At 44.9% G+C, this 14,585-nt stretch overlaps 1 protein-coding gene across 5 annotated transcripts in view; it reads right to left on the bottom strand.

Moving 5' to 3' along the window:
• ADGRB2 (adhesion G protein-coupled receptor B2) overlaps positions 1–14,585 on the bottom strand; it is a 238,809-nt gene that overhangs the window by 85,608 nt on the left and 138,616 nt on the right. For all 5 annotated transcript variants that reach the window (XM_081019589.1, XM_081019591.1, XM_081019592.1 and 2 more), the window contains exons 3-4: positions 11,066–11,149; positions 1,714–1,878 (exon numbers count right to left, since the gene is read on the bottom strand). In XM_081019589.1, coding sequence (XP_080875715.1) covers positions 1,714–1,878; positions 11,066–11,149 — 249 coding nt within the window. The remainder of the gene's footprint in view (positions 1–1,713; positions 1,879–11,065; positions 11,150–14,585) is intronic.

Below are 14,585 nucleotides of genomic sequence, written 5' to 3' on the forward strand. Positions count from 1 at the left end.
AATTTTCAGGTGGGGGTGGTGATCCTTGTTTACAAGATGGCCAAGGGGGCTTCCTCTTCTTTTTGGATTACAACAGTGGCAAGAGCAACAACAGCCTTGGCCCCACACTTTGAAGTGTGGTTTGGCTTGGCTTTCCTCAGCAGCTCAGTTCGATGCCAAACCACCCATTATGAAGGGAAACCCATAATTTTATATTTATTCATTTATTTATGGCTGTATTTATTGCTGAATGAAACAAAAGCAGGCTGGGGGAAAGGAGCAACAGTGCCGGGGTCAGATGTTTCACTCTTTCACCTGACAACCCCATAATCTCAAACTCACTTCCAGCTGCTGCCTACCTTGCATTTTCCCTCACCAGGGTAAAGGCAGGGGAGGGAGGGAGAAGAGAGATTGAGAAAGAGGGGAGAGGGTTAAGCATCCCTTCCTCAGCACCACTGCCCCCAATTCAGTATCATCCTGCCTGCTTTTAAGGCAGCCATCCTATGCATGCTGACTTGGAGTAAGCCCTGTTGAACATCCTTCTGAGTAAACACGCACAGGATTGTGCTGGAAGTAAAATTCTGTATATAGGGAAAGCCAACACTGTGCTCTTGTTTTGGACCACAATTCCCATCATCCTTGACCATTGGCCATGCTTGCTGGGGCTGATGGGAGCTGGAGTCCAAGAACATCTGCAAGCCACTGTGGTTGGCTACCCCTGCTGAATCTGTTTGGGAGATGCAATCACCCAGCTCTCAAAATAAGGGTCCATTTAAAGTAAGGTGGTTCAATGCACGGCCCTTTTGTGCCCCTTACCCAAGACCTCACACTGCCTTCCCAAAGCTGAGTTAGTGAGGTGCTGGGCTTTGGGAAGGAGGTGTGAGGGCTCTGACAGGGTCCTAGAGTCATCCATGCTCCTTCCCAAAGCTTAGTTAGTGCTTTCCCAGCTTTGGGAAGGAGGTGGGAGAACTCTAGGACCCTGGGATGTGTGTGTTAAATTTTGGCCTCACTCCCCCACCCTGCAGGACAGGCCCTGCTGGTTCAAAGTACTCTTGCGGCTCACTTGGTAAGGAAAGTTGGGCTGCCCTGAGGTAAAGGATTCCTGATACACTCACTGGCTCAAAGAAGAACAGATTCAGTTTCTACACAATTTTGCATTACAGTATGTCCTTTTAACGGAATGGGGCATTGATCAGGCAGGAGAGATGCCTTGTTGCAGGATGGATAAAATACTCTTTAATTAAACAGGGCACATTAAAAAACGTGTGGCAAATTTACGGCAAGCTGTTTTAGTCATTTTTATTTCATTAATACTTCACAGTACTTATGGGTTATGGCTGAATTGGCTTTATAACTAATTAAACCTATTAAGTGTCTCATCCTTGCGAACCAGAATTGAACCTGTCCTTGGGGGTGGGGCGGGGCGGGGTGCCGAATGGGTTTCTAAATCTTCCTTGGGACTGAACTGGAAGTGACAGAGGCAAAGCTAAATCGAAAACAGAACAGAACCAAATATTTCAGAGGATGTTTATTCCTGCTTCTAGAGTGCAGCCACATTAGCATATGAATGTTAATAATGCCAGTTGGAATGAACATTCTGGGAATACAAAACAAAGCGCGATGACAGACAGGCATCTCTCACGAAAGCAACCTGACACAACGAAGGAAGACGTAACAAAGGGGTGGAAGGAAGGGGAAACAGCAGCAAGCCCCCTCCCCATTTGCCCCGTCTACCTGGGCAGGTGGCGGTATTATTGCATATCCGGGTCTCCCGCAACAACCCGCTACATAGTGTCCCGTAAGGCGATGAGACGCAGGAGCGAGTCCGCACCTGGGTGCCTTGGCCGCAGGTCAGTGAACAGACGCTCCACTGGGACCACTCCTCTGCTGCAGGGTCTCCTGTGGGAAAGAGGGAAACACGCACACAAGCATACAGACACAGAGAAAAACTGGTTCAGCCACCTCCAGAACAGACGGAAGACCTGAAAGTAGCTCTGATGCTGTGTCCAACACCTAGGGCTGGACAAATCAGGCTATTTCTGGTGGGCATAACTTCTGCTGGTGTTTGAGCATCTTTCCATTCTGTTCTCTTTCCACATTAATCTGTGTATGTGTGTGCATGTTTTCTTAAGAGCATCAAACATTTCATGCAAATGTGTGTTCAAGATACTTATAAAATGTATTTTCTCCAAGATGTCCATTCCCATTCTCTGTCAGACTTCTGGGGTGTGCACTGACCACAAGATGTGGTTCAGAGACCAAATCAGTGCCTGATTTAGAGTAATAGAATCAGAGAACTGTAGAGCTGGAAGGAACCCACAGGGTCATCTAGTCCAACTAGTTGCCCTCGCAGGAATGGCAGCTAAAGAATCCCTGGTGCATCTAGGCCAGTATTGATTGATAGCAATAGCTCTCTAGGTTTCAGAGGGTCTCTTCTTGCCCTACCCAGCGGTACCAGGGATTGAACCTACGAGCTCTGGCATGCAAGGCAGATGCTCTACCGCTCAGCTATGGCCAAGCAGCCATGTATGTGTAAGGTTCAGAGCTGAAGTAGTGCACAGAGCAGCAAGCAAGCAAGCACAGTGTTTGGAGGAGGCTGCCACAGGCAAAATGTCTATCCTAACTGAAACAGCCAACTCAGAAGAGAGAAAACTAGCAAAGCACATAGAACAGACAAGATCAACATCCCTCCCACAAAGCACTCTGGCCGGAGGGCCTTGGCAAATCCTTTTTGTGTGCGGATGGACTTGTTTTTAAAAAATGCTATATTTGTATTGCATTGCACTTTGTATTTATTGTTGCTGTTAAATCACTTCAAGATTTTTTTATTTTTTTGTGGGAAACACAGCACAAAGTGACTAACAGACAAAGATAGAATCCCTTCTGATTAGAAGTAAGATGTGTCAGTCACCAAAATGCACAAACATACTGCCTCACCCTCTCCTCACCCTGGCAATTTCCATATATTGTATGGGAAAATTGGGGAGAAACATTGCAATTTTTGCAGATCACGTTATCCACAGCTCTGTTTGGTACCAAATTTTCTAATTGCTCACAAAGCTTTGGGGGCCCCCAATTTTGGTTCAGAGGGATTTGAAGGGAGCTCCGCCTTGGATAACTCCAAAATAAGGCCAATTTCACATAATCCTAGAATTGTAGATTTGGAAGGGGCCTCTAGGGTCATCTGGTCCAACCCCCTGCAATGCAGAAATTGCAAGTAAAGAATCCCTGGCACATGGCCATCCAACCTCTGCTTAAAAACCTCCAAGAAGGAGACTCCACCAACTTCTAAGGGAGTCCGTTCCACTTTTGAACAGCTCTTACCTGCAGGAAGTTCTTCCTAATTTTAGTCCTATCTTGTAATCTGAATCCATTGGTTTGGATCCTCCCCTCTGGAGCAGCAGAAAACAAGCTTGCTCCATCTTCCAAATGACAACCCTTCAGATACTTGAAGGTCACTATCATATCACTTCTCAGTCTTGTTTTCTCTAGGATAAACATATCCAGCTCCCTCAGCTGTTCCTCATGCTGCTTGGTTTCCAGAATATTCATCATCTTGGTTGCCCTCCCCTGCACATATTCCAGCTTGCCAATATTCTTCTTAAATTGCGGTGTCCAGCACTGGACACAGAACTACAGGTGTGGTCTGACCAAGGTTGAGGAAGGTACTATCAGTACTTTTTTCTGGGGGGGGGGGGTATCCTTAAACATTTTGTGAATCCCTGCACTTTTGTCCATTTACTGTATTTATTTTTCCCAATTTTAACTATAAAATGGTGATTTTCTTGAGTCAAAATGAGAGTACCCCTAAACATTTTTTAAGAAAAAAAACCACTGGATACTATTACTTTCCTTGGTCTGGACACCATACTTCTGGCTCAGGATTCATTAAAATCCAGTGCTCTTCCCTACAAAGTATACTTTCAAACTGAGAATTGCATAAGAAAGCTGGCACTAGGGGTTGCAGTCAACTAACCTTTACTCAGAGTAGACCCATTGGCATTAATGGCCCTTATTAACTTAGGTTTCATTTATTTTAGTGGGTCTACTCTGATTAAACGTCAGTTGACTACAAACCTTAGTTCCAATATGCACGTTAGTTTAAAAGGTGTGGATTTGTTTCTGAATCCACAAAGATCAAATTCCTCACTCATCCCTAACCTGCAATCTGCTGGGGGTGGGTGGCTGCTGGAGTAGTTAGGCATTTAGCTGTTTCCCACAGTGTATCAAACATCAAACAATAACCTGAATTGAGAAAGAACCGGCTAATCACCACTGATAGAACTTCCTTACCCTATGAATCACCTCAAATGCTCATATTTGCTTTACAAATTAAACATAATGAGGTGGTAGAATTCTGGGCTGCATCATTTCAGGTCTGACATCAGGGTGTGGGTGGGTTTTGATGTTCCACAGACAAAAAGCTCCTTGCTGCAGGGAGAAAACTTGCACACTAGGGAGAGGTTGCATCCAGAACCCATCTCCTTCATCTGTTTATTTTCGCATGCCACCCCAAGCTTCAAGTAGTGCAAGATTTCAGGGGTCCCAGGAGCTTGCCCGGGGTTCAAGTTTCATTTTGGAAATGAGGCACTGTGGAGACTGTGGTGTCTTTGTGGTTAATTTACACATATATACAATCTGAGCCTATGATGGAGGGGTGCACAACATCCACACTCAAAAAGTATCCTCTCTCAAAGCCACAGCCTTGGTTTCCAGCAGAATTCAGCCATGGCTCTCTCTCTCTCTCTCTCTCTCTCTCTCTCTCTCTCCATTTTCAGCCTGCAGCTATTTGCACCTGGGCCACATCACACACACACTTTCAACTCTAAACTCTGGCTTTTGTCCATTTCACTATCAGCCCTCTCTCCTTTGCTTTCTTAATGGCCCATCATGTTTCCTTTGTTCTCTTAATGGCCCATCAATTAATCGTCATCATCACCCCACCCCCCGGTGATTACCTGAACACAGGAAACTAAGTTAATTTAGCTAACTAAAAAGCTAAGTTAATTAGCTTTTAACACATGCTGGGTCCAGGGGTTAGCATAGGTGTTTGGCACCCAGTTTAATACCCCAAGCCTTGATTAAATTCTAACACTTACTGGATCCAGGAATTTAGAGGGGTCTGCCACCTTTGAACTCATGACAATATACAAAAAAGTTTCTTTTTCCATGGGAGAGGGAGAATACAGAGATATAAGCAAGGGGTACTACAATCAAGAATTCTAGCACTTTGTTCTGCAGAAATCAGCCATCAAGTGAGTAATTGAGTGAGAAATTACTATGGGAACTGTATAACTTAGAGAGGAATTAAGGCAGTGTAGTTCAGGGTGTCCAAGAGGTGCTTGTACCCAACCCCATCAGCTTAGAACCCACCCAAAGCCTCTCAACACAGGATTTCAAGAAATCAACCAATAGCTTCTCTAACAAATACCTTTTATCTGTGGCACAAGAATATTTCTACCATCTTGCAGCTGTGTAAGTTCCAGAGAGATGACCACACATCCATTCACTGATCCAACCACAGACATTATTTTTCCATTGGGGTCCCTTCCAACTCTACAATTTGATGATTCCATGTTCAGATTCCTGCATTGCAGGGGGTTGGACTAGATGACCCTTGGGATCCCTCTCAACTCTACGGTTAGATGATTCTATTATATATATATGGCACACCATATATATTTTTCACCCTTCAGAGGTTTGGGTAACCCTCTCATGTAGGAAAAGTAGGTTTCAGCACTGTTCTTTTGGACAGCTCCCTGGATGGATGGCAAGGACATCCTAATACCTGACAGCTAAGATGAGTCTTCGTTCCCCACTGCAGCTGCTACTGAATTTTCACAGGAACATAAGAATTTCCCTTCATAGAATCATAGAGATGGAAGGAACCCCAAGGGTCATCTAGCTCATTCCCCTGCATTGCAGGAATCACAGCTAAATAATCCAACAGATGGCCATCCAACCTTGCAAGACCACAGGTTCACCTAGGCTGCAGCTCTCCAGGGTTTCAGCCAGGAGAACATTCCCAGTCTTACTGGGAGATGCCAGGAATTGAACCTAGACCTTCTGCATGCCAAGCAGAAGCTCCATATACCACTGAGCTGCATCCCTTTCTTTCCCTTTTGTTTCACCAAAAAAAAATTCAGAGTAATTCTGGAGGCATTGGCTTCAGTGAAAACATCTAAAGAATTGTGAGAAAAGCCTCTTCATCACTACATCACCATCAAGGAAGAAACAAATGAACGTTAAGGACCTCTAATGAAATTTCAGAGAAGGATTCTGCACATTCCTAAGCTACCACCTGTGTGCTCCTAAAATTAAAAGCATTCTAAAGTTTCCAAAGCCCAAAGTTTCTATAAGGCCAAAGAGAGATTTCTCTGTGGACTTTTTCACCCTGGCCTAAAAACTGGTGTTTCTGTTGTTGAACTCTTGCAAATCTTTTCTGTAAAATTTTTTTGTGGGCATTGGTGCATCTGAAAAACAGATGGCATGACTGGCCCTCTGCCCTTGAGGGCTCCCCACTTTTTCAGTCATGCGGATGCCCTTCAGAAAGCCATGGATGGCCTGTGGAGAAAATATGTGGACCCGTCATTTGCTGAAATATGAGGCGGTCCACTCCCTGATGACCCCCAGTCAAGGCTGGTGGCTGAGGCACAGACCTGGTTCAACCAGCCTGCCTCTCTTTCCTTCTGCCCTGAGCAGGCAAGGCATTGACATTTACAACAATCTGGCTCTTTATTAGACTTGATGATCTATCTGAAGTTATTGGACGGGCTTGCCGTAGAGGACATCCATTTAAATTACGGAGGAACAGATGGAGGAGGAAGGAGGGAGGTGGGCTACATTTTTCCAAAGAGCAAGAGAGAGAAAGAAAGAGAACGCAAATATTAGCCGAAAGGGGCGTCCATGTGAGAAGTCATTCCTGCAGAACACTGACCTTCAAGTATGAGGGTAAAATGGATATTATTGTGTGAGAGAGGGGGGTGGATGCCTTCTGTTACCAGAATGCCTGGAGTAGACAAAATAAGACTCTGCTAGGAAATAAGAGGCCCAAGCCACAGTTGGTGAAATCCAGTGTATTTCCAAGGACATCAGGAGATGTCAGCCTGGGGAGTATGGTTGCTATCACCACGCTGTGTTTATCTTGATTTAGGGCCTTCTTTGCAAGCCAGGAACCAATAGTTTCAGCAGGATATTTCAGAATGACTGGTACTTTTTATTTTATTTTTAAAAAGCATGTAGCTAGTTTGTAATTCAACCCTTCATCAGCCCATGAACACAACTGGATTTTTATAATAATTTTTGTAATAACAAAAAAGATTTATTTGGCTATGTTTGAAACAAGAGGAAGAACTAACAAGTAGGAGGTCCTCTGCGCAGAGAAGCTGGAGGAATGCTACTGGGTGACAGAGAAGGTGAAACTGCTCGACACCTATTACCCTCTGTTTTCACCCAAAAGTGAAGCAGGGCTTAACCTGGGAATAACAGAATAAATGATGCAAAGAAGGGAGCTGCAGCCCAAGACAGGAAAAGTGGTGGAAAGGGAATGCCTAGCTACTTTAAATGAATTCAAATCTCCAGGGTCTGAAGAGCTGCACCCTGACTCCGTTCATGACTAAGGGGACAGTGAGTGGGGAGGCTCAGAAGCTTCACAGGCTCCAGAGTGAGACCTCATGGGTGTCATGTAAGCTACAGGCACCACATTGGTGACCCATTCAGTAGCCATTGCACCAAACAAGCTTATTTATCAAGGTCAACAGACTTGCCACTATCTATATTTGCACAACTGGCTCAACAGATCCCTCTAAATTCTCCAGGATTGTAGCTCCAATTGTCTTCGCAGGCAGTGCACACAATGGCCCAGAGACTATAAATCAAAGGCAAGGAGAAAGGGAGAGGAGAGGGGAAGTGAATGGCGTTCACATTACCCAGACGAATTTGCTAAATAAATACGCAGGAGCTAAACAATTAATACATTTGTTTTCTTTATGGGTCTCCAAGGAAGGTGCTAAGAGAACGCATAAATGGAGCAAATTAAACTCAGTTGCACCAGGGAGGGTGGTGGGGGTGGAAATAGGAAGAAGGGATAAGCGCACATCATCTCAATTCGCTGTCGCCATGAAAATGATGGGGCTCGGGGGATTGGTGGGGATTGAAGATGAGATGCAGGTTTTTCAGTCATTGGAGGCTGCATCTTAATTAAAATGCATGTGACTATTGGAGCTGGAGGAGAAGCTGGTGATGAATAGCTGGTCCCAGCTTAGACGAGCTACCAGTTGTAACATCTGGCAGGCGTCTTCACCCCAAAATTGGTTGCCTTTGAGCAATGCAAGGCTGTTGTGAGTATTGTAAGACAATAATAATGCTGTACTGGCAAAAGCACAGGCCAGCCTTTGCCAACCTGGTGCCTTCTAGACATTCAGGACTGCAACTGCCCAGCCCCAGAAAACACAGACTGCGTCTGAACACCAACAATGCTCTTGTGCTTGGATCTTGTTTGCCGGTTTCCCTTTGGGGGATCTGGCTGGCCACTCTGAGAACAGGATGCTGCAACAGATGTATCCAGAAGGACTCTCCTTATGTTCCTATACCATCCTTCATCTAAAATTATTTCAGGATGCTTTGCAAACTGGGAGGGAGAAGATTTGCTGAAATGTTTCATGGTGGGACATTCTATGGTAGCGAGCAGCTGTGGTCTCTTATTTCCATCAACCCAACTTATTTTGAATATATACTACACAGTATATATTTAAGTATTCTTGCCACCATCTCTTATTGGCAGTGGAGCTTTATCCATGGGGGCCAGCCTAAAGCTACTATTTCCCCTGTCAGAACACCCAACTCCAAAAATTAAGGCATTATCACTATGGAGCATCACTTTAGGGGCATTCTGGTGTGAGGTGGAGCAGGAAGAATGATGGCATCTCTCCACTCAGAAATGAGAGCAGGAATTATATGCTTTAAAATTGGGGTCCCTCATGTGGGCACCACAGTGCCTTCAGGCATGACCCCCTGGGGGCCCACCAAGGCCACCTGCCACTGAGATATTTATTTTGGCTTTTTGAAGAGATTTTTTTTTTAGGGTAGAGTTCCACTAATTTGTCTGCTTGTTTTTTGTTTTTGTTTTTGCCTGTTGCGGTGTGTTTGTGTGAAGCATTAGTAGTTTCCCATTGTGAAATGGTATATTGGGGGGCCCCTTGGCAGTATTTTATGATTTTCAAATGTGTCCCCAGGACCCAAAAGATGAGGGTCCCTGCTTTCAAAAGAGTTTTTTAAAAAGAAACAAAAGTGAATCAGAGTCAAAGATACTGAACTGAACGACGGAAAGGCCAGACTTTCTGTTCATCCCTAGCAGGGAGGCACCTCCAATGAGCAACATCTTAGTCAAAAGCCCTCAGAAATTAGGATATTTCTGCTAAAATGCAGAAGCTGTCTTAAAAAGTTGGTGTCTCCTTAAAATTAGCGACGATTTCACAAGTCTAATTAATCAATATTCAAAATCAGTGATGTTGCAAGACTGGTTGAGAAACTAACTATGCTTGTGATGCTAATGTTGTAATTTGCAATTCACAACATGGAGGTGTCTGAAAGCTCTTGAGGTCTCAGCATCAGCTGAGGGTTTATGGGCTCCAGTTCCCACTGGGCCCAACCACTATGGCCAATGGATAGGGTTGATGGGAGCTGTACTAGAACAGCATTGCTTTGAAGCAATGATTCTTCAACATCAACTTCGTTGGACTGGTCATGTTGTGCAGATGTCTGATAATTGTCTTCCAAAGCAACTACTCTATTCCGAACTTAAAAATGGAAAGCGTAATGCTGGTGGTCAACAAAAGAGGTTTAAAGACTCTCTCAAGGCAAATCTTAAGAAAAATGTAGTATAAACACAGACAACTGGGAAACACTGGCCTGCAAGTGCTCCAGTTGGAGAACAGCCTTTACCAAAGGTGTCATGGGCTTTGAAGACACTCAAACTCAGGATGTAAGGGAGAAAGGTGCTAAGAGGAAGGCACGTCTGGCAAACCCTCACCATGATCAACTCCCACCTGGAAACCTATGTCCCCATTGTGGAAGGACGTGTGGATCCAGAATTGGCCTCCACAGTCACTTATGGACCCACTGTTAAAACTGTGTTTATGGAAGACAATCTTACTTGGCTACGAGTGATCGCCAAAGAAAGAAGACTAGAACAACATCTGGAGGGCCACAAATTCCCCATCCCTAAGCTAGTTTAGTTGAAAACATAAAAGGCCTTTGCAAAAGCTATAGGCTGGTCAGGTGGGGGAGCTTCTTAATTCTTGGTCAGTGATTGTACATCTCTCCCTCAAGGCTCTGGAGGTTCTTACTTCAAAATCCTCTTATGGTGACTTTGTTGAGCTCTGTCTGGCCATTAGCACCTGAGACCTGGACGAGGAGCACTGATTATATTGGAAGAGGAAACTTCAATGCAAAATAGCACAACTAGCACCACAATTTAATCTCGGAAATCAGGACAAGTTGGTGGGGTGATAAGATTCCAAATGTCCCCTAGAGAAGCTGTTCCAATTCCAAGTTAAATTGAGGGGAGTTCACACATTAAAATCCTTTCCTTTTAAATTTTTCATGCTGCTCATTCTGATGAAGAACCTTAACAATTTGCGTCAAATTTCAGTTTAAATTCTGGTGAAAATTGAGAGAATATGTGGAACCTCCCCAACGCCCCCTCACCTCTCAACCACCTCCCATCCTCAGAAACACTGCAAGTCTCATCAAAACTATGCTGTATTCCCACGGAATTCCTGGTATGTTTCACCTCAGGAGGACGCCCCAAATGTCATTCAAAATGTGTTTGAGGTGAAAAGCTGATTGCAAAACTACCATTGAGTCCTGGTCTGAGACTGTGCTAATAGACTAAGTTGTGGTGTGGTTATGCTGACCACAACAACTTCTTCAGTTTGCAAATATGCCCATGGACCCAATCACACCCCCTGGCATGTACTGAGGAGAAGACTAAAGACTGGACCTGGCTGCAAGGAAGGATACCCTGAGAATGCCCTGATGATTTTTCTCATTTCCCCATGCTTTCCCCAGCAAGGTCATTTATTACCTGTTTGTGCCATGTACACCCCTGGTTCATCTGCTGACCGCGGCCACTGTGTCTTCACCTTCTGATCTGCTTCCACCCCATCACCTGAAAGAGGGAGGAAACCATGAAAGAGCTATCAGAGCTGGTGAGTGGAGGAAGTGGGGAGGAAGTATCTGCATGCTCTGAAGGGCATGCTCTGTACTCTGCAAAATACCATCATCATCATCATCATCATCACGTGCTATCAATGTGCACAATATTTTACCAAGTAAAAGACAAGCTCCTGCCTCAAGGAGTTGCAATCCATTTGAACCTGGAAGGGCCACTGAAAAGATGGAAGGGTCAGTAAAACTGGGGAAGCAAATGGCTGGTCTTCAACTAAGTTTAACTCAGAGTAGACCCACTGAAATCAATAAATGTAGCTCAGTCAGGCCCATACATTCCAATACTTTGGGTAAAACTTAGTTGAATACCACCCATTTGCTTCAGTTACATCTGGTTAGTTTCCCCATAGGGTGAGGCTGATGAACTGAGCCAAAGGCATTGTGGGAAAGGTGGGCTTTGAGAAGGGGTTTGAAAGTAGTGAGAGGAAATTCTAGGTACAGTGGTATCTCAGGTTAAGTACTTAATTCATTCTGGAGGTCCGTTCTTAACCTGAAACTGTTCTTAACCTGAAGCACCACTTTAGCTAATGGAGCCTCCTGCTGCCGCCACGCCGCTGGAGCACGATTTCTGTTCTCATCCTGAAGCAAAGTCCTTAACCTGAGGTACTATTTCTGGGTTAGCGGAGTCTGTAACCTGAAGCGTATGTAACCCGAGGTACCACTGTATAAGTATGTAAAATCAGTACTCATGTATCTTAATAAGGGGGGGGGGAGGTTGGGCTGGGGTAGGTTGACAAAATAGAAATTTATAAAACGATGGAAAGAAGAAAGAAGGCATCGTGTGAAAATAACATGCAGTAAGATGAGGAGAGACAAAGTGTTATTTATCTGAGTGTTTCATAAGCCACACTTTCTCCTGAAATAAGCGCACTCCAAGGGGCATGCAGGGGAAACTAATCCTGAATCACAAAACGAAAAGGAGTACTTCACACAAATGCACAGTCAACCTAAGGAAGCTGCGTTCCAAAAAGAGACAAGACTGAAGAAGGGCTGGCCTGGCAACAATTGTTGGAGCAGAGCTGCTTGCCCACGAGCCACACAACTACTGATTTGGTGAAACAGCAAGAAAATGTAGAACAAATTTATGCACAGTGAAAGGAAAAATGTGCCAGTTCGCCCTAACTGCATAATTCAGACAAATCACAGAATCCAAATTTTCTTGGCAGGAATCTTGCATTGCCTGCACAACATTTTATTTTAATCTTAAAATGCAGAGTACACATGATCTAGGACTTAGCTACACTGGCAAAGAAAAAAAATGTTTTATACACATTGTTTATGCATTCTAACACTGTGACACCAGATGGCACTGTGGAGTTCTGTTTTTGCTAACCTGATTTCTCACACAAAGTTTGCAACATGTTTAACTGAAAAACTTCTTTGATGTGTCTAGATCCAGCCCTGGAAGTGAGGGATAGCAAGTGTGCATGCGCAGGGCAAGAATGGTGGATGGCTCAAGCAGGGTTGCCATATTTCAAAAAGTAAAAACCAGCACACTCTGAAAACTTTTTTTCTGGTTTACTTGCCAAAGATCCCAGAAAAACCGCCCCCTTCTGGAAATTCCCCCCCCCCCCAGACATCACTTCTACAGCTGTTTGGTAAGTTATCAGGAGTGTGACAATGAGTGGGTGTGTATATGGATGAATAGCAGCCCCCCTCCCCCGGACACACCAACGAGTATACAGCCCACCCACCACCACCAAGGGCTCTTGAGGGCAAATGTTTGCCCACCCATGGTCCAGATGAGCCTAGTTCAGTATTGGACCACTTCTGAAGTTCTCCTGAAGTGGTGTCTTTGTTGCTGCACCAAGGACTCTGCCCTTGGGCTGCTTCCTTCCTTTTGCACAATATCTATGGAGCTCCTCATCCCCATTGTGGACTTGTTTTCAAGTCTCCCTCTAGAGACAAAGGAACCAGCAGAGGTTATTTATGTACAGGGCAGCTGTGTGGAGATGAGGATCACAGAGACTGTAAGGCAAGGAATGTTACCCCATGCATACAAACAAAGGACACAATGAGCAGTCAGGTGTGTGTGTGTGTGTGTGTGTGTGTGTGTGTGTGTGTGTGTTCATGAGTGTGCCTGAGAGATAAGTGGAACATCCATCTCTGCATTCTATGAAGTGTTAGAGTATGCAAGCCTTCTTGCCCTCTATCAAGCAGAATGCATGCCTCTGAGCAACAGTTTTGCTTTCAGACCTCTCCTTGGTGGTATCTGGTTCATCACTGTGAGTACCCTCTTCTCAAGCAGAATTTGTTTTTTCCTCTTTGAACTTTCTCAGGGCAAAATTTAAAAGGACTCCAGTTGTTTCCTCTGCAAAACATTCTGCAAGAATTCAGTGTGTGTGAATGTATCTGAGATGAGGGGATGGATGTTTGAGGCACAGCTCAGTGGCAGAGCATTTACTTCAATCCCCAATGGCATCTTCAGGTAATAATAATAATAATAATAATAATAATAATAATAATAATGCGTGGCTTACAGTATACAGTCATACCTCGGGATAAATATGCTTCAGGATAAGTATTTTCAGGTTGCGCTCTGCGGCGACTTGGAAGTAACGGAGCATGTTACTTCTGAGTTTCGCCGCTCGCGCATGTGCAGACGGTCAAAATGATGTCACGTGCATTCGCAGAAGCGGCAAAACGTGACCCACGCAGACGTGCTATCATGTCTTACGTTCTGTTCAGGATGCGAACGGGGCTCTAGAACGGATCCCGTTCACATCCCGAGGTACCACTGTATATAAAAACATAAAAGCATTAAAAACCTCCCAATACATGGGCTGGGAATGTCCCAGGGCTGAAATCCTGGAGCGTCACTGCCAGTCCGTGTGGACAATATTGAGCTAGATGGACCAAGGATTTGACTCGGTATAAAGCAACGTCCTATGTGCTTAAGTTTGTCCACCACCACAATAGGGCGGCCCCCACTTTGGGCAATTTCTATCTTCCAGTTTCCCCTGCCTGCTTGTGGGGGCGGGGTGGGGAGCATTCAGAATTCTCAAAGGTACTTCACCCTTCCAAAGGAAAACCAAGAGAGAGAAGCAGAGAGAAGTGATGGGTCAGGTTAGAACTGGGCATGGCAAACTAATCATGTCAAAGAAAACAGTTTTATTCTGAGCCCAATTCAGACCCTGTCACATGGCAGACGACATGGCAGCACAACAGGGTTAGATTCCACCCCTCCTTCTCCAGCCCCAATCCTGATTCCTCAGTGGCATGGAAGGAGATTTCCCAGAATTCCTGTCACTCACGGCACAATTACAATAATGGTTCCGGTGCCAGGGAGGGAGAAGATTGGGGCATAAGAAGGGCCTGGCTGCTGGATCAGAGCAGAGACACATCTAGTCCAGGATCCTGTCATCACTGTGGCCAGT

Source organism: Podarcis pityusensis (assembly GCF_964106645.2).
Source record: "Podarcis pityusensis genome assembly, chromosome: 8".
Lineage (NCBI taxonomy): Eukaryota > Metazoa > Chordata > Lepidosauria > Squamata > Lacertidae > Podarcis > Podarcis pityusensis.